Source organism: Schistocerca nitens, chromosome 2, assembly GCF_023898315.1.
Source record: "Schistocerca nitens isolate TAMUIC-IGC-003100 chromosome 2, iqSchNite1.1, whole genome shotgun sequence".
NCBI lineage: Eukaryota > Metazoa > Arthropoda > Insecta > Orthoptera > Acrididae > Schistocerca > Schistocerca nitens.
The window spans coordinates 626,808,334-626,833,980 of NC_064615.1; the positions used below are offsets into that span (position 1 = coordinate 626,808,334).

Below are 25,647 nucleotides of genomic sequence, written 5' to 3' on the forward strand. Positions count from 1 at the left end.
TTCTAATTCAAAAGACGGCCTTTTGGTCAAAGCTTACTTGTTTAGCATTGTGTGTGTGTGTGTGTGTGTGTCAGTATCTCCACTATATGATGCGTAGCAATCTATCCTTTTCGTAATGTTCTTATTATTCCATCCCCACAATTTGTTTCTGAAACTTCAGCTGTCATTAGTGCCCCATCTGTATTTATATCTGGCTTAGATTGAAAATAACTTAGGAAATCATTAAAATCAATCAATGGAACATCAAGGATAGAATGTAACAATATTATGAAAAGGATAGTTCCTACTCACCTTATAGTGGAGGTGTTGAGTCGCAGATAGGCACAACAAAATGACTTGCAAAATAAGCTTTCGGACACACACACACACACACACACACACACACGCACACACACACCACCAGCTGCCAGAGACTGTGGTTGTGTGTGCAAGTTGCACTTGCGCGCGCGCACGTGTGTGTGTGTGTGTGTGTGTGTGTGTGTGTGTGTGTGTGTGTGGGAGGGGGGGGGTCTATGTTCGTATTTTCGACAAAGGCCTTGTTGGCCAAAAACTTATTTTGTGACAGTCTTTTTGTTGTGCCTATCCGCAACTCAGCATCTCCGCTATATGGTGAGAAGCAACTATCATTTTCATTGTATTGTTAAGAAATCATTATATGCATTACACATGTACTGAGTTATTTGATTGTAATCTCTGAAGGATGGACCTCACATAAGCGGCTCCAAGGATTGTCAGTTTTCACCTGACATCTTTAGTCAAACAGTCTGAAATCTAAACTTTCCTGAGCTTAGTTTTCCTGATGATGATGACTAGAAGGTATATAGCCTGAATATATTGTTAAGTCGATAGGAATTTGCAGATGATGTGAGAATTGCTTTGCAATGTTGATTTTAAGATAAGATCGCAGTATGCAAATAATTGTGTTGTGTATAATTCATGTAGCTTATTGTGTCCACACAATTTTAATAAACTTTAATCACATGAAGAAGAAGAAGAAGAAGAATTTCTCTTTACATTATTATGAGGGTCAGTTCTCCCTTTGTGGGTGACCACCAGCAAAATATTTTTGTGTTTGGAGGAGAAAGTTAGTGATTGAAATTTTGTGAAAAGATTACACTCCAATAAAAAATGCCTCCTTTTTAATGATTGTCACCACAACTCATGTATTGTACGCGGACTCCTCTATTTTGTGATAATATAAAGGAGCTGCCCTTCTTTGAACATTTTCAATGTCCTCCAGCATTCCTGTCTGATAAGGATCTCATAATGTGCAGCAAAACTGCAGAAGAGGGCAGACAAGCATCGTGCATGCAGTCTCTTTAATAGATTTGTTGCAACATTCTGCCAATTACATGTACTCTGGTTTGCCTTCCCCATAACAACATCTGTTTGATTGTTCCAATTAAATTGTTTGTAATTGTAATCACTAGGTTTTTAGTTGAACTGACAGCCTTTATATTTGTGTGAATTAGCATGTAACCTAAATTTAACACGTTTCTTTTAGTAGTTGAGCAGATGACCTCACAGTTCTTATTATTTAGAGTCAGTCATATTTCTTGCACCGTACAGATATTTTGTCTACATTATTTTGCAATTGGTTTTGAACTCCTGGTGATTTTACTAGCTGGTAAACAACTGCATCATCTGCAAAGAATCTAAGAGGACTGTTCAGATTACCTCCTAAGTTGTTTATGTAGCTTAGGAATAGCAGAACCGTCCCTTGGAGAATGCCAGATATCACTTCTGTTTTATTCAATGATTTTGCATCCGTTACTATGAACTGTGGCCTTTATGACAGGAATCATTAATCCAATTGTACTACTAATCTGGTACACCATAGGCATGCAGTTTGATTAGAAGTTGCTTTGGAAAGCCTTCTGGAAATCTAAAAACCTGAATTAATTTGAGATCCTATTGATAGCATTCATTACTTCGAGTGAATAGAGAGCTAGTTGTGTTTAACAGGAATGGTATTTTCTGAATCCGTGCTTGATGTAATTCATAATGTTTGAGCACAGTCTACGTTCTGAAAATGTACTGCAAATTGACATGAGTGATGTGAGCCTGTAGTGCATTGGGCGAATCCTATTTCCTTTCTTGACTTTTGGTGTGACCTGTGCTACTTTCCAGTCTTTATGTACGGATCTTCTATTGAGTGAGCAGTTATACGCTGAAATGAACCTAATTGGTGTAAAGTCTGGAGTGGAATACTTGCCATTATTAGGTAAGTCAAGCTGTTTCACTTCACTGAGGAGATCTACTTCTAAGTTCACTCATGTTGGCAGGTGTTCGCAATTCAAGTTATAGAATATTTACTAGGTTTTATTTGGTGAAGGCATTTCTGTTTAATAACATCATTTTAGAGGCATGTCATCATAATATGGATTGAAGGTATTATTGTGTCTTTTTGCAGGTGTACTTTGCATATGACAAGAATCTTGTTGGATTTTCTGCCAGATTTTGAGACAAGAGTTTCATTGTCGAAACTATTAAAAGCATTCAATTGAAGTTTGTGTCAAATTTTGAACTTCTGTAAAAGGTTGCCAATCTTGAGAATTTTGCTTTCTCTTAAATTTGGCATGCTTTTTGTTGCTTCTGCAATAGTGTTCTGACTTGTTTTGTGTTCCATGAGAGATCAGTTGCATCTCTTAATATTGGTATAAATCTCTCAGTTCCCTTTGATACTATTTCTTTAAATTTAAGCCATATCTGCTCTATGCTTTCATGGTTAGTTTGGAAGGAATGGAGCCTTTCTCTTAAAAATGCATTCTTATCTGCTCTTTAATAGAAATATTTTGCATTTATTTTTGTTGGATGTGGTTGTTGCGGTATTCAATCTAGTTGCAATGACCTTGTGGTCACAATGCTCCCTATTTTCTCAGGACTATTTGTTGTGAAGAGGTCAATATGTTTTTGCAACCATTTACACTTCGAGTAGGCTCCTGAGCTAATTACTAAAAATTTTTGGAGAAAGGATTTAGTATAATTTCGGATGACTTTAAACATGTATTTTTTCAAACAAATCAAGGGTAAATTGAAGTCACAACCAGCTGTAACTGTATGAGTGGGTACCTATTTGAGAAGACTCCAGTTTTCTTTGAATGTTTCGTAACTGTATCGTGTGAATTGGAATTCATTAAAAGGAACCAGATATTAATGTATTTCAGTTGTCAAGTATAACTTGCACCCATACTAACTCACAGGAACAATCTACTTCGATTTCACTATAAGATGAACTACTTCTAACAGAAACAATGCTACCACATACTTAACACCATCAGGCATTTTGTAAAAAACGTTTGTTGGACTTAACTCCAGTTTTAGCCAACTTTAAGTACCTATAGTGATTTGAGCTCCAGTGCTTTCTGTTAACACTTGGTGCTCAGCTTCTTCCCCAACTTAGCTATGACAGTTTACAAATATAATACCAATTGTTTCTAGCTCTACTCTCATCCTATGTTTGCTCTGCTTCCTTTCAGCCTGAAACTCTTTTGTGCCTTTCCAAGACACTCTAATCTAAAGAAACTGGTAAGTCCAGTCCATGCTCCACCTGCTACCCATGTAGACACATACTGTGTATAATGGACTGCTGACCTATTAAGCAGAACATGAAACCTCTCCACCATATGGCGCAAGTTGTAAAATCTGCAGCCAACCCAGTTGCAGGACTGTATGGGCCTCTGATTCAGTCCTTCCACTTAGCTCCTTGCCAAAAGGTCCCCAGTCCCTCTTGATAATGCTACACATGGCAAGCCCTGCCTTCATCTCACAAGCAAGCTGTGCAATCTTTACCACTTCGGATAGCTGCCCAAAACCAGAGGGAATCTTTTCCAAACCGAAGTGACACACATAATTAGTACCAAAATGAGCCACCACAGCAGTTGGCTGTACCCTGTGCTCTTCCTGGCACCTATGATGACTCTTTCCACCAACTCAAAGGGAACAGTTCAGTCAAAGGATGAGAATAGACCTAGAAAACATTGTTATTATAGTTGTAAATTATCATAGCTGTATTGGGAAAGAAACAAAGTAGCTGATGCCTGTAGAAGTACTGAATCAGATACAGTTACAGGTACTGAAAGCTGACTTAAGCCACAGAAAGTTAAACTGAAGATTTTACCAAGGACCCAATGGTATACACAAGGGATGGACTGAATTCTGTTAGTGCAGTGTGTTTGTTGCTGTTGAAAGTAGGTCGTCTTGTAGTGAAAATTAGAGAGACAATTTCTATGTGTTAGTATAGGTAGATTCCTCTTACCTACACCCTGATTAAAGGAAAATTTAAGTCTCATTTCAAACAAGTATCCAGTTTGTGCAATTACACTTGCTCTACGCTCAATATGTTGGCAAAAATACATTTTTAAAGTCAGCGGTAGGTATAAAGCATCATCCAAAATTGTATTAAATGCTTTTTCAGAAATTTGTTTTGAGCAGTCATTTCAGGAGCTCAAGGGAAGTGTAAATGGTTGTGGTGACAAACAATCCTGAGGAAATTGTGTGTTGTGATGGATACAGGAATTAGTGACCACAAGGTCATTCTAGTGAAATGGACTGTCATAACATCCAAACTTTCCACAAATAAACACGGAATATATCTATTTAAGCAGCAGATAAAAATTCACTTGACACCTCACTAACAGACAATCTCTGTTCCTTCCATTCCAACTATGTAAGCATTGAACAACTGTGTTTCATCAGTTGCGAGTTTTATTCCAAGTAAATTACTGAAAGATGGAACAGATTCCCCCTGGCACACAAAACAGGTTAAGACACTGATGCAGAAACAAAGAAAAAGCACATCAGATTTAAAAGAACACAAAATCTTTAACATTGGTGATGATTTACTAAAGCTTGAAACTTAAGTGTGAATTTGAGTGCAAGCTGAAACTCTGTTTTTTAATCTGGCAGAATATCCAGAGAGATTCTGTAGAAGCAACAAAATACAATCAGTACCATCACTGCATGATAACTATGGAAATGGTACCGATGACAGTGCTAATAAAGCAGATTACTAAATACGGTTTTCTGAAATTCCTTCACCAAAGAAGAGCAATAAATACTCCAAAATTCGAATCAAGATCAGTGCCAACATGAATAATTTATGAAATAGATGTCATTAGTGTAGTGAAACAACTTCAGTTACTGGTATACACAAGGCTTCGAGTTCAGATCTTATCCCAAGTAAGTTATTTTCGGGATAACAAAATAGCTTCATTTCTAGCACTCACATGCAACTGCACATTCGATGAAGGATCCGTACTGACTGGAAAGTTGTGCACATCACACCAATGCACAAGAAAGGAATTCTCTGACCTATAAGCTCAAATAAATAACATTGATTTGTAGTAGAATTTTTGTTCCATCATCGTGTAATATTTCAAACAGGCTTGCCATAAGTTCTGGATGTCAGGAAATTTCAAACATTCCAGGGAAATTCGTAAAAAAAAAAAAAAAAGGGAAAATCTCATTTTTGCCTCTGTAGATGAAATGGTTTGTTTACCGAGACATCATGCATCGTCACTGGCTAGGTGCAGCTGGTACGTGCGCTGCTTCCCTACTCCCTCCTGCCTACTACTTCTCCCTTTCCTACCACTCCCCTCAGTTTTTGCACATAGTGCTGCCACCACTTCTTGCTGCTAGCCTAGCAGCTGCTGATGAGGGGCAGGGAGGTGTGAGCAGTGGTTTGTTTGGATCTGATTCTCAGCAACTGTAGAAGCAGTGGACAGAAATGGCAGTCATGTGTGCATGAGTTGTGTCTCTGTGAATGTGTGTGTGCGTGCTTTTGTTTTCTGACAAAGGCTATGAGTGAATATTTAGTTGTGATAGTGTGACTATCTTTTCTGTGTGCCTATCTGTGGCTCAGCGATCATCTTTAGGGTGAGTGCACCTATCCTCAATATTATTGATTTTCAGAGTATTCACACAAGTTATCCGTTGCATGGAATGATCACACAGTCTCTTTTCATCAACATGCTCTCAGTGACTCGTGAATAGTTGGTCACACAAGTGGATTACCACGATGGGCCAAAACTGCAGGCCATTTCTATATCTCTAACAGATTGGTCCTGCCGATCTGAAGCCTGTCATTTTCCACTAATGTGCAGGCCCCGTTCATCGGACCTAGTCTCATCAATTCGCCCGCAGGTTGGGTGTGTACATGTGTGACGCAATGTGGCAGATTTTCACGATATATCCATGGACCCAGGACTGTGCTACTCCTCGACAGATCAGAGACCATGGGCAATATATTCCAGGCATTGCGACTGTTTCATCACAAGTACCTTGTACGGCGTGATGTTTTATAGACATTGTATGTATTCTAGAACATTTTGGCACTTAGAAAGTAGTTCAATGTATTAGAAAGTATGGCCGATAAGAAAATTGTGGTAATCACTGCAGTTTGTATGCTATGTACTTGTATATTTTTCGAAAGAAAAATTGCACACTACTGGTAAAACAATAGGCATAATGCAGTGGGTAATAACCGACAATAATGAACATAGTAGAACCAACATTTTTTGGTGTTCACCTATAGTATTAGTTTACATAACTCTTCCCCACCTTTTACATTTCTTTCAAGAGCCCTACTTTTTTCCGAGGTTATTTCAGAAATCAGTGAAGGTATTTTAAATCTGTCTAGCGACTTTAAGGAAATGTGTATTTTTGTCACCAGATGTTTCATTTTATTGCAATAAGGGGGAAAAAAAAACACGTTAGTGGTCTTTATGAAACACACATACCATTTGGCCTGCTTTCTCTACCTAGAAACAGTTTGTTACAAAATATGTTGATGTCAGTACTTAACATTTTTGCTCACATCAGGAAGCACTATCTGCTTGAGAGTTTTTTTTGTTTATATACCTGGCCATTAAAATTGCTACACCACATAGATGACGTGCTACAGATGAGAAATTTAATTGACAGGAAGAAGATGCTGTGATATGCAAATGATTAGCTTTTCAGAGCATTCACACAAGGCTGGCGTTGGTGGCGACACCTACAATGTGCTGACATGAGGAAAGCTTCCAGCCGATTTCTCACACACAAACAGCAGTTGACCGGCATTGCCTGGTGAAACGTTGTTGTGATGCCTCGTGTAAGGAGGAGAAATGCATAACCATCACATTTCCGACATTGATAAAGGTCGGATTGTAGCCTATCGTGATTGCGGTTTATCATATCGCGACATTGCTGCTCGTGTTGGTCGAGATCCAATGACTGTTAGCAGAATATGGAATCGGTGGGTTCAGGAGGGTGATACGGAATGCCGTGCTGGATCCCAACAGCCTCGTATCACTATCAGTTGGAATGACAGACATCTTATCCGCATGGCTGTAATGGATCGTGCAGCCACGTTTCGATCCCTGAGTCAACAGATGGGGATGTTTGCAAGACAACAACCATCTGCACGAACAGTTCGACAACATTTGCAGCACCATGGACTATCAGCTTGGAGACCATGGCTGCGTTTACCCTTGACGCTGCATCACAGACAGGAGTGCCTGGATGGTGTACTCAACGATGAACCTGGGTGCATGAATGGCAAAACGTCATTTTTTCGGATGAATCCAGGTTATGTTTACAGCATCATGATGGTCGCATTCGTGTTTGGCGTCATCACGGTGAACGCACATTGGAACCGTGTATTTGTCATCGCCATACTGGCGTATCACCCGGCGTGATGGTATGGGGTGCCATTGGTTACACGTCTCGGTCACCTCTTGTTCACATTGACGGCACTTTGAACAGTGGACATTACATTTCAGATGTGTTACGAACCATGGCTCTACCCTTCATTCGATCCCTGCGAAACCGTACATTTCAGCAGGATAATGCACAACCGCATGTTGCTGGTCCTGTACGGGTCTTTCTGGGTACAGAAAATGTTAGACTGCTGCCCTGGCCAGCACATTCTCCAGATCCCTCGCCAATTGAAAACATCTGGTCAATGGTTGCCGAGCAACTGGCTCGTCACAATACGCCAGTCACTACTCTTGATGAACTTTGGTATCATGTTGAAGCTGCATGGGCAGCTGTACATGTACACACCATCAAAGCTCTGTTTGTCTCAATGTCCAGGCGTATCAAGGCCGTTATTACGGCCAGAGGTGGTTGTTCTGGGTACTGATTTCCCAGTATCTGATGATGATGATGATGATGATGATGATGATGATGAGTCCCATACTTCTTTACAGAGCGTAGGGGAGCAACGCGGGGGACCCGTGCCCCCTTACTAGGCAAGGTCCTGGTGGAGGTGGTTTACCATTGCCTTTTTCTGACCGCAATGGGTATTCTCAGGATCTATGCACCCAAATTGCATGAAAATGTAATCACATGTCAGTTCTTGTATAATATATTTGTCCAATGAATACCCGTTTATCATCTGCATTTCTTCTTGGTGTAGCAATTTTAATGGCCAGTAGTGTAGTTCCTCTTTTTTTTTTTTTTTTTGTACTTGCAAAGACAGATTTAAAGCACCTTCAGTTATTATAAAGTAGCCGTGGACAATATGGTCACACAAACAAAGAATTTTTTTCTGAAACTTCGTTTCAAAGTTTGTAGCTATTGTTTTTATAACAACACTGTAGTTCACAGTTGGAACACTGTCTAGAAAATTTTCAACCATTTCTTGGTACACCCTATATTTTATATTGTTGTTTGTGTAATGTTTGTCTGTCAGTTTTCACACACAAGTCATTGGGACAGCCCCTTCATTATATTTGTAACAACTAAAACTTGCTGTCTCTTGAAACCTACTCACTCAGAAGTGGTGCATTTTGAGTAACAGCTACATTTCTCTTGTTTCCTTGTTAAGATTTAATTCCTTTGGCAAAACAAAATGGAGTTTGCACAGTGTCACCTAGATAGCTTCCTAACGCACTTGCAGGTGTGACAGAATAAGTATACAGTTACTAATATAATGCGGTAGGTAAGAAAATTCCGCATGCTTATCATGTTGAGGGCATCAAGACCCTCAAGACATCAGAATTCCAGGCATATTGCACAGTATGCAGCAAGTCTTTCGCTCTCAGCAATGTGAGGGAGATGGCCATAATCACCAACGTGGAAGGAGCTAACACTTGAAACGCATTCGCGGCAGTTAAGAAGACAGCGGACATTTGTCTTTTACATCAGTCCTCAGTAAGTGAAGTGCTATGACTTTTAAGTGATGCATAGCCTCTTAAAGGCTGCACAACATCTCGCTGACCTTAATGGGTCAATGACTGCATTGCGTTTTGACCCTGCCATTTTGGTGAAGTGTTAGGCAATTAAAAGGATATTCCAATAATGCTTTAAAATATAAGTGAGGAGAACAGGAACATCGAGCAAGCTGGGAAACCTTGCTAACAGAGCAGAGTGGCACTCAAAAGTGAGCGACAGACTTTGGCATTTTTGTCATAGCCTTGTGCAGCTTGATGTAACCCATCCTTTCTAATGTCAAGTTTTGGCATTCATTATGGAAATTTGCCACTTCTTTTTCAGTGAAGAGGGAGGATTGGCAAAGTATGCCTCATCGCCCTCCTTTCCCGAAGTTTCTGATCTTCTTGCTTCTTTAGACTAGGGGGTTGATTTCATCAACCCCTTCTTCATCGCGCATCCTTTCTGAAACCAGACATACCCATCTATTGACATCTATTGTTCTTCCCTTGATAGTACATTCCTGCCAACTATCCTGATTTAAGCAGGAGACCCCGAGTTTCAGCTTTTTCTTCTGCCTCCCAATTATTCCAGTATTTCTTCCGATTTTTAGCTAATGATCGTCAAACCTAAGATGGTTGTTTAGAAAAGCCATCATTTAGGTTTTTGGCCAACTATGGAAAGTCCTTTGCATATTAATCTTTTTAATCGATGTACTTGTTGGAGTTTATAGAAATCAGGAAGTTGCACCCAACTTGTTATAGATTGTACTTTTCCTCTTTCCTGCGCATTTTGCAGACTGTATACTCATATTGTACAGTTTTGTGCTCTGTTTGGACCTAAGTTTGTGGCTTGTCACTGTGCCAGTACTGCCAAGCTAGTGATTTTCTCACTAATTCTGGGGTTTTGAGTATCAGTGTAGTGGCTAGTGGGAACTATGGTAGATTTTTAAAATATTAGGGTGGTTTTACAGTAAAATTGCTTTTAAAACTCACTTGATCCATTCAATGTGCAGAAAGTAGCACTATTTAATTTATTAACATTTACTAGCTCTTGAATTTATATCACCTAAATATTTATAGTACAGGGTATTTTGTCTTTGTTCCTGTGTTGTCATGCGTTCTAGTATTAATAAATCTGCAGCTGCATGCATTTTGCGTACATATAGCGCCGATGTTAAAGTGGTGTTTTTTACATCATTGGATAGTATTTTAGGAGTAAACATAGGTAAACTGAAGACATAGAATGCCCAAAAATGTCTTGCTGGGTGGCTACATGATAGTAAATTTGTGGACTGGTTAGAAAGAATTTTTGGCAATGACACAAGTGCATCTTGTAAATTTTGTCGTCGTATTTAGTTAGAATCTTATGCCGACATATAAGCCATTGTGGCACAAAAAAATACAAGACAGCTGCAGCACCCTGACAAAAGTTGTTGTGTCTATTTCATACAGCATAGACACAATGAGGTAGCTAGGTGCACGCTAAACTAACGCAGACGGGCTTGAAGTTCTGGAACATGAGACTTATTAATGAATAAGAGGAAAAGTACGTAGATGCGTTTAATACTTATCTTTATTCTCTTGTTGGAATACATCTCTCTTGAATATTAGCACGCTATTAGCACTGATACAATTGGCGCCTTGCTAGGTAGTAGCTATGGACTAAGCTGAAGGCTATTCTATCTGTCTCTCGGCAAATGAGAGGAAGACTTGGTAGGTCTAGTCGCAAGCAATGTCGTCCGTACAACTGGGGCGAGGTCTCGTCCGTGTCTTGTGACCTGCCATGTGGTGGCGCTAGGATTGCGATTACACAGTGGCGACACGCGGGTCCGACATGTACTACAGGACCGCGGCCGATTTAAGTTACCACCTAGCAAGTGTGGTGTCTAGCGGTGACACCACAAAAGTACCTCTGAGAACCATTAAAAAATCTTTAGAAGTGAACCAAGCTGAGTGTTCCCTTGCATTTTTTGCCATTGTGCGATCATAGCATATGGTCACTAAAGTGAATTGTACATGAGTAAATTTAGGTAATGAAGTTGCCAGAAAACTTCAGGTGCACAGAACAAAATGTAGTGCAGTTATAAAATGAGTGCTAAGGTCCTATTTTGTGGAAAATTTGCGGCAAGATATCGGTGACAGTACGTATAACATTGTAATCAATGAATCAGCAGACATTAGTGTCACCAAATTTTTAGGAACAACAATAATATGTTACAGTGCTGCAACCAGAGCAATCATTTCAACATTTTAAAAATCAGCCGACCTCAAACATTAGCATTTTGTTTTCTTGGAGAAATATTGCAACAATTTCTGTGCATTATTTGTCAAGGAAAGATCCATTTTTTGTATTTTATGACTTTTATGTACACGGCTAGCCTGAAGTTCATACATAAGGCATGGCAGATGGTTCATTGTACCATTTTCAGGTTATTCTTTTACTTTTTTGCTTGGAACAGTGCGCAGGAGAAACGACCACCGAACTCTTTTGTGTTCATGCTCTGATTTATTTTATTATGGTGATACCTTCTCCCTATGTAGTTGGAGGTTATCAAAATATTTTCGTATTTGGATGAGAAAATTGGTGATTGAAATTTTGTAAGTAGCTTTCATCGCAACAAGAAATGCCTTTGTTTTTAATGTTTGCACCCCAACTCCTGTATCGTTTCCATAACACTCTCTTCCCTATATTGGGATAATACAAAACGAGCTGCCTGTCTTTGAATTTTTTTTATGTTCTCCGTGAGCCTTATCTGGTAATGATCCCATACCATGCAGCGGTACTGTAGCAGAGGGCAGACAAGTGTAGAGTAGGCCATCTCTTGAATGATTTGCTGCATCTTCTAAGCATTCTGCTCACTAAGTGCAGTCTTTGGTTCGCCTTTTCCACATATAGTCTTTCAGTTAAAGTTGTTCGTAATTGTAATTCCTAGGTATCGTAATACCTGAACATGAAAATAGAAGTACAGATTAATATTAATTATACAAGGAGGTCAATGAAACTTACATAATTTGAAAGGTACTTTCCCACAGATTTGCCCAAAAAAATCGTCTGCGTACATAGGTATAAGGGAGGTAAAAGGAAGTAGACACCTACTACGTTTACATGAAACCATTTTCCAAAAGACAAAAACCGAATTTCTAAAATGGTTTTTCGCTGTTGTATTATGGTCTGAAACAGATTTGCTAGCCCAGTTAAATATGGCACCTGGAAAATCGCTGTAACATTTTCTGATTTAGTTAGCACGATCATTATTTCTCTTCAGTTAGATGAGCCGTAAACAGCTTCAGTGTAATATTTCTAGTTATACTTTACTGTACAAAAAGCCACCCTGCCATATTAGCCAAAAATTTCTAGAAACAAGACGAGATCTGACAGCCCAAGCGCGTTTCAAAACTGGTTGCATTTACGTGGGAGTGAAAATCGATTGAAGAATTCGAAAACCCGCAATTAGAAATGGATTTCCAGAATTTATTTTGAAGTGTTTACATGATCATCCAGAAATGATATTGGGAAATTGGTTTATGAAATCTGGTTTTGAGAGCGCCTTGTAAATGGGGTGATAGGCATATAATGAAAGTCGATAACAGTTTTGCTATCTCTCACGTTGACACCATCTTCCACCATGCGTACTGATGAGTTGCTTGGGTACCAATGACACATGACAGTAACATTTCAACATTTCATGAAATCGCTTTCTAGGAGGTTCATGTTTTAATGTTGTCTAGGGATGTTCATGTTTTAATGTTGCAGATGGTTCACGTCACGCATAGCAGGCAGCTACAGTGCCGCAACTGCTACATCATTGATGTCAGCAGTGGAAAATGAAATTTAGTAACGAAGTCCTTAGAGGCAAAAAAGTTTATTAGCATCATTTTTTCCCTTACTTTCATCGAAGAGTAAACAGAACTAACTTCATATTCAGTTTCTGCTGTCAGTGCAAAATCTGAAATGTTTCTAATTTTTAATTTCTTCATTTTGATTAGCAAAAGCTTCCCTTATTGTGTAGGAACTATATTTATTTTAGGCTATGCCGCAAAGAACAACGCTATTGGGTTGGACAGAAAGACGAAGAGCTAGAGAGAGAGTATTTTTACGTAGGCAAAGTAACAGGAATAATGTGGACGTTGATAACAATAATCATAGTGTAGCTTTGGAAGATACATTTAAATGTGCACTGAGCGTAATTCCAAATAATTCAGTTATATTTGTGGTTTACAGTCAAAATTTTGTAATCCAAACCAATACATATCTCAGGTTTCTTTACACTATATAACAGCATTCACATTGTGTTGTCATGAGTTAATCTAATACAAAACTTATTTTTCAACACTCTGTATCAAGGACTCTTTTAAAAGGATTGAACAGTAAAAGAGAAATCAAAGAGTGACTCCAAGAATCCTCATAGCTACAATGGAGCATTTGCTGTGGGTCACATTGAGTGTATCACTTTAAGACATATGGCTTTTTTTAATCACAGATCAGGTCCACTTACCCAATTGGTCAAATTTCGATCACAGGCAATACTAGTTTAGCTAAACTGACACCTTGAGATGCGTACGATTTAGCTTCTAGCAGAAATTTGATGGATTTCTTTTAGTACCCATGTGGATGACCACAATTTTCTTCATTTGCGGTCAACTGCCATTTTGCACACCATACAGATATTGACATTTGTATACCACATGGTGGAAAAATCGATGTTTCAGACCACTGAGAAAATATTAAGTTTGCGACTAATAAAGAAAATAATGGAATTCGGTCTTAGAATTATTTACATCATTTACAATTTGCCAATTAATTTCACTGACCACGCTAGTGACCTGTTCAGGAAAATGTTACCGGATAGCAGTATAGCGAAAAAATACAGTTCTGCAAGAACAAAAATGGTCACAATCATGGGAGAAATGGTCAAGAAAATATCCCAACAGTTGAACAATGCTGCAGATAATGGTTAGTTCCAGTGTTTGTATTTGTAATTTTATAGCCATTATATAGCTTTTTGACGTCACAGGAAAAGACTCACATCAGTTGTCTTGGGACTATACTCAAAAGAGTCATGATTTTTGATGAGTTGTATCTTCTAATTTCTTAAAACGACATCTCCCAATTTTTAGATTTTAAAGGTTGCAGGTATGTAGTATCACAAGGGTCATGTCATTGTCTTATCTGGATATTTTGATTGTTTTGGGGGTGCTGGTACTTCCAGATCACACTCTCTGTTATCTGGTGAGGTAACTGTGCATCATAAATACGCTCCCTTGACTCCTGGTAAAATCGCGGTGACTGGTGAATCGGGAAGCTCGCAGTTGACAGTTGGTTTGTTGACCACCCAGCTATTGCACCCTGGCATCACATCCACCACTGCCACTAACGCTGCGCTAACAGTTGTATTGTCACCTCCACCAATGCTCCTAACACTGCATCGGCTAACAGTCATATCAAAGTACCTGATTCAGAATGACGACACAAGAGCAGATATATTATGAACTTTGCATGCTGTCGAAAATCGCCTGCCCTTTTCTGCTACTGGAAAGCAGACTGCTTTGTTTCCGGTCCTGTTCCCCAATGCTAATGTAGCTAGTAAGATGCAGCCTGGGCGGCCCAAGACATAGTACAGTATTGTTCACTGCTTAACTCCACACTATAGGAAAAACATTTTTGAAGATCTTGAAGGGGATATTCCTGTTGTAATCTTATCTGATGAGAGCCTTAATCAGGTGAAAGAGTTGCTGCAAGTAGATATTGCTCTCAGATTTGGACACAAACAAGTTGAAATGCACTATTTTTCATCTGCATTTTTAAGCCATTCCAGTGCTTCCAATATGCTGTATGGTTTTAAGACAGAAACTTCTGATCTGAATGTTATCACCCTGCTTCAAGTATCAACGGATGGGCTTAACGTCAGTTGGGCAGTCTTGAACAATTTGCATCTTGATCTGAAAAGTATTCGTGGGAACAGTGCATCAGTTTTTATTGATATGGAATCTTAATACAATTCATCAGAGCTTCAAGAATGCAGCCTTAAAGACTAACTGGGGCATTTTACCTTTCTGAGATGATTTATAATGTGTTGAAGAATGTACCTTCAAGAAAAGGTGATTATAAAATATTTAATAAACCTGAAAATCCACCAAAAAATTTTGCTCCTTGTAGTGGCTGGAAAACGAGGATGCAGCCGACCAGGGTTTAAAAATCATCCTGTATCTAAAGACTTCTGCAGACAAAGTAAAGGAGCACAAGATTAGAATAGATACTTACAGCTGGCGAACAGTGTTGAAGTACCTTGCAGGGCCACTACTGCCAGCTAAAATATCTTTTTTTTAGCTTTGTTTTGGTGCAGGTCATACCCTTTTTGAGGAAATTCCAATGTGGTGCCCCCATGCCACCTTTCCTGTACAATGCTTTGTTGTCTATACTTGCTGATGTGATGTCCTTAGTTATTAAGGCTGCAGTATTATCTGCCACAAAACCTGTATGTGATATAATACTTGATAATAAAGCTGGTCTTATTCCTGCAATAGGCATGAACGTATGTCATGTTGTATGGTCTGAGCTCAGAAAATAAAAGTGCATGCCAAAGGGGCACTGATGCACTTTCAGGACTGAGTGCAGGGATTTTCTAATCAAAATGTGCTCAAACTACCACCTTACATCACCTTTGAAGTACAGCATTTGTAGATACATAAGCTTTTGTGATCCAGTTGTGATAAATAGCAGTGCAAGAACTAGCAAGGCTAGAGTCTTTAATGCCGTGCAGAAATTCTCTTCATAGAATTAGATAGTACTGAGGACTGTGATAAAGTTGAGAAAGAGTTCATACGGCTTGTTGCTAAGGAGGTATTTTTGGATCTCCATGCAAACAACTGGAGGACTGAGACGAGAATCGATCACTTTTGAAGAGACTTATTGGATGGTGATACCACATGTCAGTGTTTGTATAACTTTCTTTAAAAGATTCTCATTTTGAGCCATGGTCAAGCCTTTGTAGAGCAAGGTATTTCCATTAATAAAGACTGTATATAGTCAACCAAGAAACCAAGTCATTGGAAGCCATACATAAAGTATACAATGACCTTAAATCAGCTGGTGGTATCTTCAAGATTGACATTAACAAGAGAATGATTGTGGACTATTTTGGTGCTTGAGATTGGTATGGTGCAGCTTTGAAGCAGAAGCAACACGAAGAAGAAGAAGAAGAAGAAGAAGAAGCTGAGAGATCTAGACAGAAAGGGTCCATTGTCCAGCATGTTAAATAATTGCTGGCCAAAGTGTCATGGATACTGGCTGAAAGAGCCACTGTACTGAGTGGAATTGATGGAGAAATCGCTTCTCTCACAAACGAGTTTTGACTAGTTTTCATTGATTGATTTGAATTGTTTGTTTGACAAAATACAGAATATTATTATTTGGCAGGGAAAAGTCACATAACATACCCCAGTGCTGTTCTTATTTTTTAAACTTTAATGTTGTATTATACAATATATTTCTTTTGCATTTGTCTGGTGTGATTCATTATCTTGCTTGGATAGTTCATAAATCCTATATTGTAGTGCAAGGGTGTTACCAAAGTATGAAACCTAATGAAAAAGATGACTGAAAAGACCTACATTTTGATGTTCAGTTTACCAGACTCCTCAGAATATGAATACATGTTTTATACGGTCTAGTTTGTGTCCTTTTTTTCCATAATCCCTTGTAATATTTAGTGCCAGAATTTTGAGCATAGGGCAGAGCCCATAACAATCCATGCTAATTTAGGGAAATAATGGCCAGGCAGCTTATGTGCCAGATGTAAACTGCACACAAAGAAAAGAAAATTCATAAAGTAATTAGTTACAAAATGTGTGACACAAACTGTTGCTAAAAAGTATTTCAAGCCATGTATTGTAAAACATTTGTTACTTCGTTTCCATCAGTTGTGAAGGAGCCTCACAACCATTCTGCAGATGAATATCTTACTTCACAGCCTTTTCAGGCACACATCATTACCCACATCTTTCAGTACCTATCTCAACTTTCCAAATTTAGTTGTTCTGTGCAAGAGTGTAGGTTTGTGTCATAAAACAACACACACTGCTGATCTGTCAGGAGGGTGTGTTACAACTGATAATCATCTGTGTAAAGAAAGATGTATCCTAAGGAATATTTTTTTGATGTCATCTGTGCTGCAATATTTGTCCTCAGCCCATTATTTGAAAAATTTCTTATATGGTTTGAGACAAAACTTGAAAACGAGATAGTAGTAAATCAACATTGTTATTGTACATGTGAACTTCCATTTCTAGTAGGGTGTTGCAAGGGATGTGTACTATAGTTATGATGTGAATTGTTAAAAATTCTTAGTTTCTTTCTCAACAACTTTTCAGGTACATTGTGTAAGATGTTGGGCAGGTAAACATTCTGTATTTTCTGAAAGTTAACTTCAAGTACAAATTTTAAATTTCCTATCCCTGCACATAATAAAATATATGATAACCCATGTATACAAAATATGAAGAAATGTACTGTTATTATTTTTTTTTTTTTTTTGTTACATTATTTTAGCACTTGTATATAGTTGTTCCAGTTGCTCAGTCCTCCAGCCCCAGATGGTAATTATTGGGACTGCTGATAATTATCAGGACTGCAGCTATGTAAAAATACACATTCTATCACTGAATATAATGTCTGAAACCATTGACTGCCCATTTTATACATGTAGTGTGTTTTCTCACAGCTTAAAATTTGAGTTTTACACGAAAGGACTGAAGGTGTCACCTAATTTCCTGAAAATTACTGAATTTTCACATATTGCAACATCTAATTAAAAGGCAAAACTGCTTAGTTTTCATGTAATAGTAAGATTGTGAGTGTTTTAGATATAAAAGCTGTTGTGACATACTTCAAATTTGTTACTGAATTTAATCTGGTGAACAGTTTTCTGTTCATATTGAATTCTTGCACTGTGATTAAAATAATTTGTATGATGATTTGATGCCATCACATATGTTAAAAAGGTTTGCATCCATGGAAAACATGTTTTATCTTTAAAAGCATTGATGGAAGCTATAATATGGTCTTAATATAAACACCTTAAAATCAAAGTATTCAATGTGATGTATGAGATTTTGGAGTGATAAATTATAATTAAATTTTAGGTTCTGTCATAAAAGATTCTTTTAAATTATGATTTCATAATGTCACTGCCACAATTATTAGATGAAAAACAATTTTAGCCAAGTAAAATTTTCTGTACACACTTCAATATTTTGCTTTGATGAATTTGTGTTTTTAGGGATACAGATTTGTGTCAATACTTGTTCTGCATTTGAAGAGGACTGATATGTTTGCAGTATTTTTACCTGAGTGTCTTACAATTTAATGTTCAGCTCCTGTTTATTTAAAAACTAAATAAACCAACCAAAAAAGTAAGCTAACAGAAACAGAAGCCAAGTTCTTGAATAAAATGTTTTTGTCTCAGTTTTTCCTGTTTCAGTGTCAGCAATTACAGGATTGATATTAATTCAAAGTTAGAGTTAACTCGTTAATAAAAACAGAAATTCTTCATCCAAAAATTGCCTTTATTTACACGAACTTACTCTCTTGTAAAGTTTTTTTGTAAAAAAAAGAATTAAAAAAATCTTTACATATTTGTGCGATAGTTACGGTCGAAAAATAGTCAAAATGGCTTCAAGTTCTTCTCCTTACCTGTTTACTTACCCCTCAGATCACAAATCCTGTAAAGGAGGCAACTTGCTGTTTATTCTAAACTAGAGGGTTAGTAACATGTGTAGAAATACAGAACTCCTTACATTTTTTTGGTCAACTTACATATTTACTTACACTTGAGATCTCAAAATTTGTCAGCGAAAAGTGGTAATACTTGTATGGAAATCAGGGAATTTCACTTGGGGAAACTTACAGCAGTGTTGTTCAAAGAAAACAATCTATTGACACAAAAGCAACACGGATCCAGAAAGTATCTTTCTTGTGAAACACGTCTTGTTCTTTATAAACATGAAGTAATGAGTTCTGTTAACAGGGGATTTCAGGGTAATTCCATATTTCTAGATTTCCAAACGACTTTTTTTCCTATCAGAAAGATTACAGCTCTTAGTAAGTGACAAGATGTTACGTTGGGGTTTTCTAATGAATTAGTATAGGCTCTCTGCTGTTCTTAATCTATATAAATGATTTGAGAGACAGTTTGAACAGCCCTCTACAGTTGTTTGCAGATGATAAATCAAATCTAAAGGCTGTAAATTTAGCTAAATATCTAGGAATTACAATTATGAAAAATGTAAACTGGAAAGAATACGTAGAAAATGTTACAGGGAAGGCGTAGAAAATGTTACAGGGAAGGCAAACCAAAGTCTTCGCTGTATTGGCAGAACACTTAGAAGATGCAACAGATCTACTAAAGAAACTGCATACAATATGCTTGTCTGTCTTCTCTTGGAGCACTGCTGTATGGTTGGATCCTTACTAGATAGTATTAACGGAGTACATCGTGAAAGTTCAGAGAAGTGCAGCACTCCAGAACATAATTGAGGTGGGATGCTTCACAGTATGGCATACACAGTCTTGATGAAATCCCACTTCCCTCCTCCTCACATACTGGCTACTTTCTTCTGCGAACACAACATTGATTCATCACTGAAACACACCTAGAAGTAAATATTAAGCCTTTCATTGGTATCATACGTGAACACAACATTGATTCATCACTGAAACACACCTAGAAGTAAATATTAAGCCTTTCATTGGTATCATACATTGCATTACTAAAAAAATTTAGTGATATTCATCGGCAAATTTTGCTACCCATGTCGACCATATCCACAATTTTTTCAAGAGCAACATTTAGGAATGATTTCATTTAGTAAAATATGTACCAATCACATATTAATTTTTTATTTTATTTTATTTTTTCATTTTTTATTTATTTATTTATTTGTAAATACCTTTTTCCAGTCATCAACAGTCCATTGTTGCAGTGAGTTTCTTCAGTTCAACCATTTGAAGGCAATTCCTGGGGTGATCTTGGTCTTAGGACGGGGTCAAAGTGCTGGCAGATCTGTGTTACACAGAACTCTCCTTCCAGTTGTAGCTGACACTTGTCACTCCATAATCCTCCAACTGCACAGAGAGTTGCATACTGGTAACTTTGCAATTGGAAGTGACAGTATTTTTCAATTTTCACAGAATTCTAGGGCTCAATTTTGCTTCCCTTCCGCATCTGCCTGTGCTTTGTTGTCGATCAACAAATTTTTTGAGTTTAAATTTTTTAGTGATAATCACTGTCTGTTGAGAGATCCTAAGTCTGGAAGCAATTTGATGCTGTGTGTAGTGCCCTTCTGCCAAAAGTATCCTAACAACGGCAACTGTCCTACCCGTAACCTGAAATTGCGTGACTCCAAAAGAACTGAAATAAACACTCACTTGGCCTCTGATCTTGTACTTGAAATTAATTCCAAGTAGTTTACTTAGATCATTATACACTGTTTAAACAATTCTCTACAAATGCCCAAACTTACGTCTGAACACTCCACATTCACGCCAAATTTTATCTTACCTGATTGTGTAAAATGCACATTAAATACAAAATTTCAAAGTAAATGTTGATGCTACAGCTTTACCATAATAATTTGGTCACCTCTGTAGATGCTTTCACTTCTCATCTATTAAAGTCAGCAGATGATCCTAACAAATTACGAAAGTGATTTTAACACTTTATCTGCATGGTATGAAAAGTTTCAGTTGACCCTAAGCAATAAAAAGTATGAAGTCCTATACATTAGTACTAAATAAATTCCATTCCATGATCAATGTCACAAGCTGAAAAGTTGCCAATTCAACTAAATACCTTGGATTTACAATTACAAACAACTTAAGCTGGAAGGATTGATGGATTACACTGAAAAAGTTCAGAGAATGGCAGTTCATTTTGTATTATCACAAGATAAGAGAGGGCAATTGGGGTGGCAATCATTGAAACAGACTTTTGTTGTGGTGAACTTTTTTTCATGAAATTAAAATACCATCTTTCACCTTCGAAAGCCAACATGTTTTGTTGACTCCCACCTACAGTGTGGTAAAACAGGAGCCTTAACTTGCACAGAAATGTATAGGGGTTCATTTTTGCCACATACTCATAGGGATTGAAAAAGCTGGAATATTTAATATATATATATATATATATATATATATATATATATATATATATATATTAAATACATAGTGACATGTTGAGAACAGACATCATTACAATAAGCTTAAGGAGAGGGAGTGATCGAAATGATCTGCAAACTTTTGTTCCACGGGTGATTAAATGTACTTCCAGCTCTACATCTTTGATTACACTGCAATTTACATGTACATGTTTGGCAGATGGTTTATAGAACCACTTTCATACTCTATTCCAGCTTTTTCAATCCCTATGAGTATGTGGCAAAAATGAACCCCTATACATTTCTGTGCAAGTTAAGGCTCCTGTTTTACCACACTGTAGGTGGGAGTCAACAAAACATGTTGGCTTTCGAAGGTGATATATATATATATATATATATATATATATATATATATATATATATATATATATATATGAGATCCATCCTTCATGAAATCCTCCCCACTCCACCAAGAGTGTCTTTCCGCCGTCCACCTAACCTTCGTAACCTCTTAGTTCATCCCTATGAAATCCCCAAACCACCTTCCCTACCCTCTGGCTCCTACCCTTGTAACCGCCCCCGGTGTAAAACCTGTCCCATGCACCCTCCCACCACCACCTACTCCAGTCCTGTAACCCGGAAGGTGTACACGATCAAAGGCAGAGCCACGTGTGAAAGCACCCACGTGATCTACCAACTGACCTGCCTACACTGTGATGCATTCTATGTGGGAATGACCAGCAACAAACTGTCCATTCACATGAATGGACACAGGCAGACAGTGTTTGTTGGTAATGAGGATCACCCTGTGGCTAAACATGCCTTGGTGCACGGCCAGCACATCTTGGCACAGTGTTACACCGTCCGGGTTATCTGGATACTTCCCACTAACACCAACCTATCCGAACTGCGGAAATGGGAACTTGCTCTTCAATATATCCTCTCTTCCCGTTATCCACCAGGCCTCAATCTCCGCTAATTTCAAGTTGCCGCCACTCACACCTCACCTGTCAGTCAACAACATCTTTGCCTCTGCACTTCTGCCTCGACTGACATCTCTGCCCAAACTCTTTGTCTTTAAATATGTCTGCTTGTGTCTGTATATGTGTGGATGGATATGTGTGTGTGTGCGAGTGTATACCCGTCCTTTTTTCCCCCTAAGGTAAGTCTTTCCGCTCCCGGGATTGGAATGACTCCTTACCCTCTCCCCTAAAACCCACATCCTTTCGTCTTTCCCTCTCCTTTCCTCTTTCCTGATGAGGCAACAGTTTGTTGTGAAAGCTTGAAATTTGTGTGTGTGTTTGTGTTTGTTTGTGTGTCTATCGACCTGCCAGCGCTTTCGTTCGGTAAGTCACATCATCTTTGTTTTTTTTATATATATATATCCTAACTCTTTCCTGATGAGGCAACAGTTTGTTGCAAAAGCTTGAATTTTGTGTGTATGTTTGTGTTTGTGTGTCTATCGACTTGCCAGCGCTTTCGTTTAGTAAGTCACATCATCTTTGTTTTTGGATATATTTTTCCCACGTGGACTGTTTCCCTCTATTTATTTATTTTTTTTTTCAGGTGAAGAAAGGTGGTGGCCTGTCGTTTAACTCTACTTGTCCTCTTACACGAGTGGATGAGAAACTTGTGCAGATGATTTTACACGAGTATAAGATATTCAATGCTGAAGTGAGTAAAGAAAGAAGCAAGTAAACACAAAAGAAAATATTTTTGTTTGATTGGCTTGTCACTAGGCTATCAGAGCATTATGACTACCCCCATTACTATGAAAAAATCATGTGCTCGAATGTAGAGGTCATATGATGTGATACAAAAGATGCTTTGCAGATACCAGGATTGCCAAGAAATCATCTGGTCAACTGGGTGTACAAAAATGGGAAAAGCTGCAGGTGGCACTAACAAAAGTCTACAGCAGAGTCTTATGGAAACTGCAGCTTCATTAAATTTGTGTCAGGTTGTAACTATTAATTCATTAGTGAGAGGTGAGAGAATGGTGGTAAAACCGCAAACATATGACAAGGTTCCAGATGCCAACTCTGATTCGAGAGCATGTAAGAAGCAAGAGTATTGGAGCACACCATTCATTTCACACTGGTGCAAATAAATCACCAAAAAGATGATGTGTGGATCCATTTTGAATGTGAAAAAAGAACTGTTCACTGGGATTTCAGTGGGGACAAGAACATTTTGAAACAATGGGAATGAGGTTCCTGATCACATGAATCACACTTGATATTAAATTGCATCATTGGCATGACAGGATACTTTCTTTCTTGTGAGAACAACTTGTCTGTAGTTGCACTCTGGGGTAGACACAGACCAGAGGCGATTGTTTTATGCAGTGTAGGGCAGTTATATACACCTCCTTGAGATCTGTATTTGTTACAGAAGGAACTATGAAAGCTGTAGTTTTTGAGTGTATCGAGGGCAATTTCTTCTCAAATCACACAGGTCAAGAGTGAATGTGTCACATCACTATTCCAAAGTTTGCTGAAAAAATACATGTTGAAGTTCCTCATGATACCTCTCCAAAACTACAATATTTTGATTTTCTGATGATTTGTTAAAATGTTACAGACCTCTCTAAACGAGAGTATTTGTGAAAATATCATAATGAAAGGGAACATTGAAAAATTATAATAAAGAAAGTGAAAGTGATAGACAACTGAATTTATTTTCAATAGGTATTTTGTTCCCAATACTATGAGACATGATGAATACATACACATGTCTGAGCTGTTTCTTTCTTTCGGTGTTTTAAAATAAACTATGAAAATTTGTAACTTTTTGTGAATTTCAAAATTATTTTTTGAAAATATGGAGTCACTGGATGTTAACTGTCTTGGGAAATGATAAAGTGGATGGACTGCTAACTGTCAGCTACGACATTAAGGCATGAAATTCTTAATCTGTCAAAAATTGTACATAAAGATGAAAGGATCTAATAGCTTTTGGTTATTTAGAAATTATTTTTTCCAAAACTCCCATCCTAAATGTTCTGAAAATTTCATGATATGTTAGTCAGTCATTGCAGTTAGGGAATGTACAGTCAGAGTGGGCAATACTTGTCTGTACAAAATGTGAGAAATTTTTAGGTGGACCTAGCTCTACTCTCAAGGTCAAAAAAATCATGGACACTTAAATATTTAAATTGATCACTGATTTTAAGCAAATGTCATGCAAAACTGGTATTTTCAAATCAAAATAATTACTTTACAACATATAAGTGAGTGGGAAAGCAGTTTATAATTTTGTTTGAAAGCATTTCATAACAAAAATGAGAGACAGAATATTTATACCCATTTTTCTTTTTATGAATTATTCACAAATTATAATTGTTTTGTGTCATGATTTTACTTCTTCATAACTGTCCATGAATTAAAATTGCCTATAATGTAACAATCAACACTGCACTATTGAAAAGAGTGCATTTGTTTTTTCATCTGCTTCTCATTGAACTTGTACAGCCAACTGAATTTGCACATGGACAAGGATGGTCCAACAAGATTAGCACTTGGGAAATGGGAACTGCACACTAATTTTTTGATGCTGGCCATGCTGGCCATTTGAAAGCATTAGCAGGACCATGAGGTGTCATAAAGGAGACTGTTAAATCTTGCAGTTCATGAGAGGCACGTATTAACTGTCCCACCCACAACTGAAATGAAGTGGCTCACTACAAGTCTTCTAATGTATGCATTTTCACACGTAGCAATAGGCTGCATTTTGTGGAGAATAGTTCTTGCAATGTATGTGCCACACCAGGATGCAGCCCAGTTGTGACTTGATTGAATTCCTATGACCTCTCTTTTTAAACAGAATTCCCTTAATGTACTTTCATTTAGGATTAAGAGTTTCATGTTTGTTATTAAAGTTGATCTGGTATGTACAAATCCAGTAGCATCTCTTATAACATCAACAGCTTCATGCTGGAAATTAAATCTTGTTACAATATGTTTACAGAGACTTCCTACCCCATCACAAGCACTTTTTCCATGACTTGTTGCTGAAAATATCCATTTTCTTGTCTTATTTCCTGTACTACAATATTGACCAAGCACATAAAGCTGAAAGCAGTTTTTAAAGTGAAATTCTGTGCCATCAGTCACATACATATGTTGAGGAAATGCATGGTCTCTAGATGATATGTCATCAATTATCATGCTGACAGCATAGCATGCATGTGTACTGTCGAGAATGAGATCATCACTGACAATAGCAAAACAGTGTGACGCTTCAATGAAGTGAACAGTACATATGAATATTGATACCAGTGATGTGTACCAGTGTTAACTTTGAATTTTGTTTTGCAAAGCAACAGACCAGTTTTTAGCAAAGTAGAAATGAA

At 37.8% G+C, this 25,647-nt stretch overlaps 1 protein-coding gene across 1 annotated transcript in view; it reads left to right on the forward strand.

Annotated features, from left to right (window-relative positions):
* LOC126236716 (developmentally-regulated GTP-binding protein 2) overlaps positions 1–25,647 on the forward strand; it is a 127,282-nt gene that overhangs the window by 75,704 nt on the left and 25,931 nt on the right. Inside the window, exon 5 of the mRNA XM_049946237.1 lies at positions 22,860–22,967. Coding sequence (XP_049802194.1) covers positions 22,860–22,967 — 108 coding nt within the window. The remainder of the gene's footprint in view (positions 1–22,859; positions 22,968–25,647) is intronic.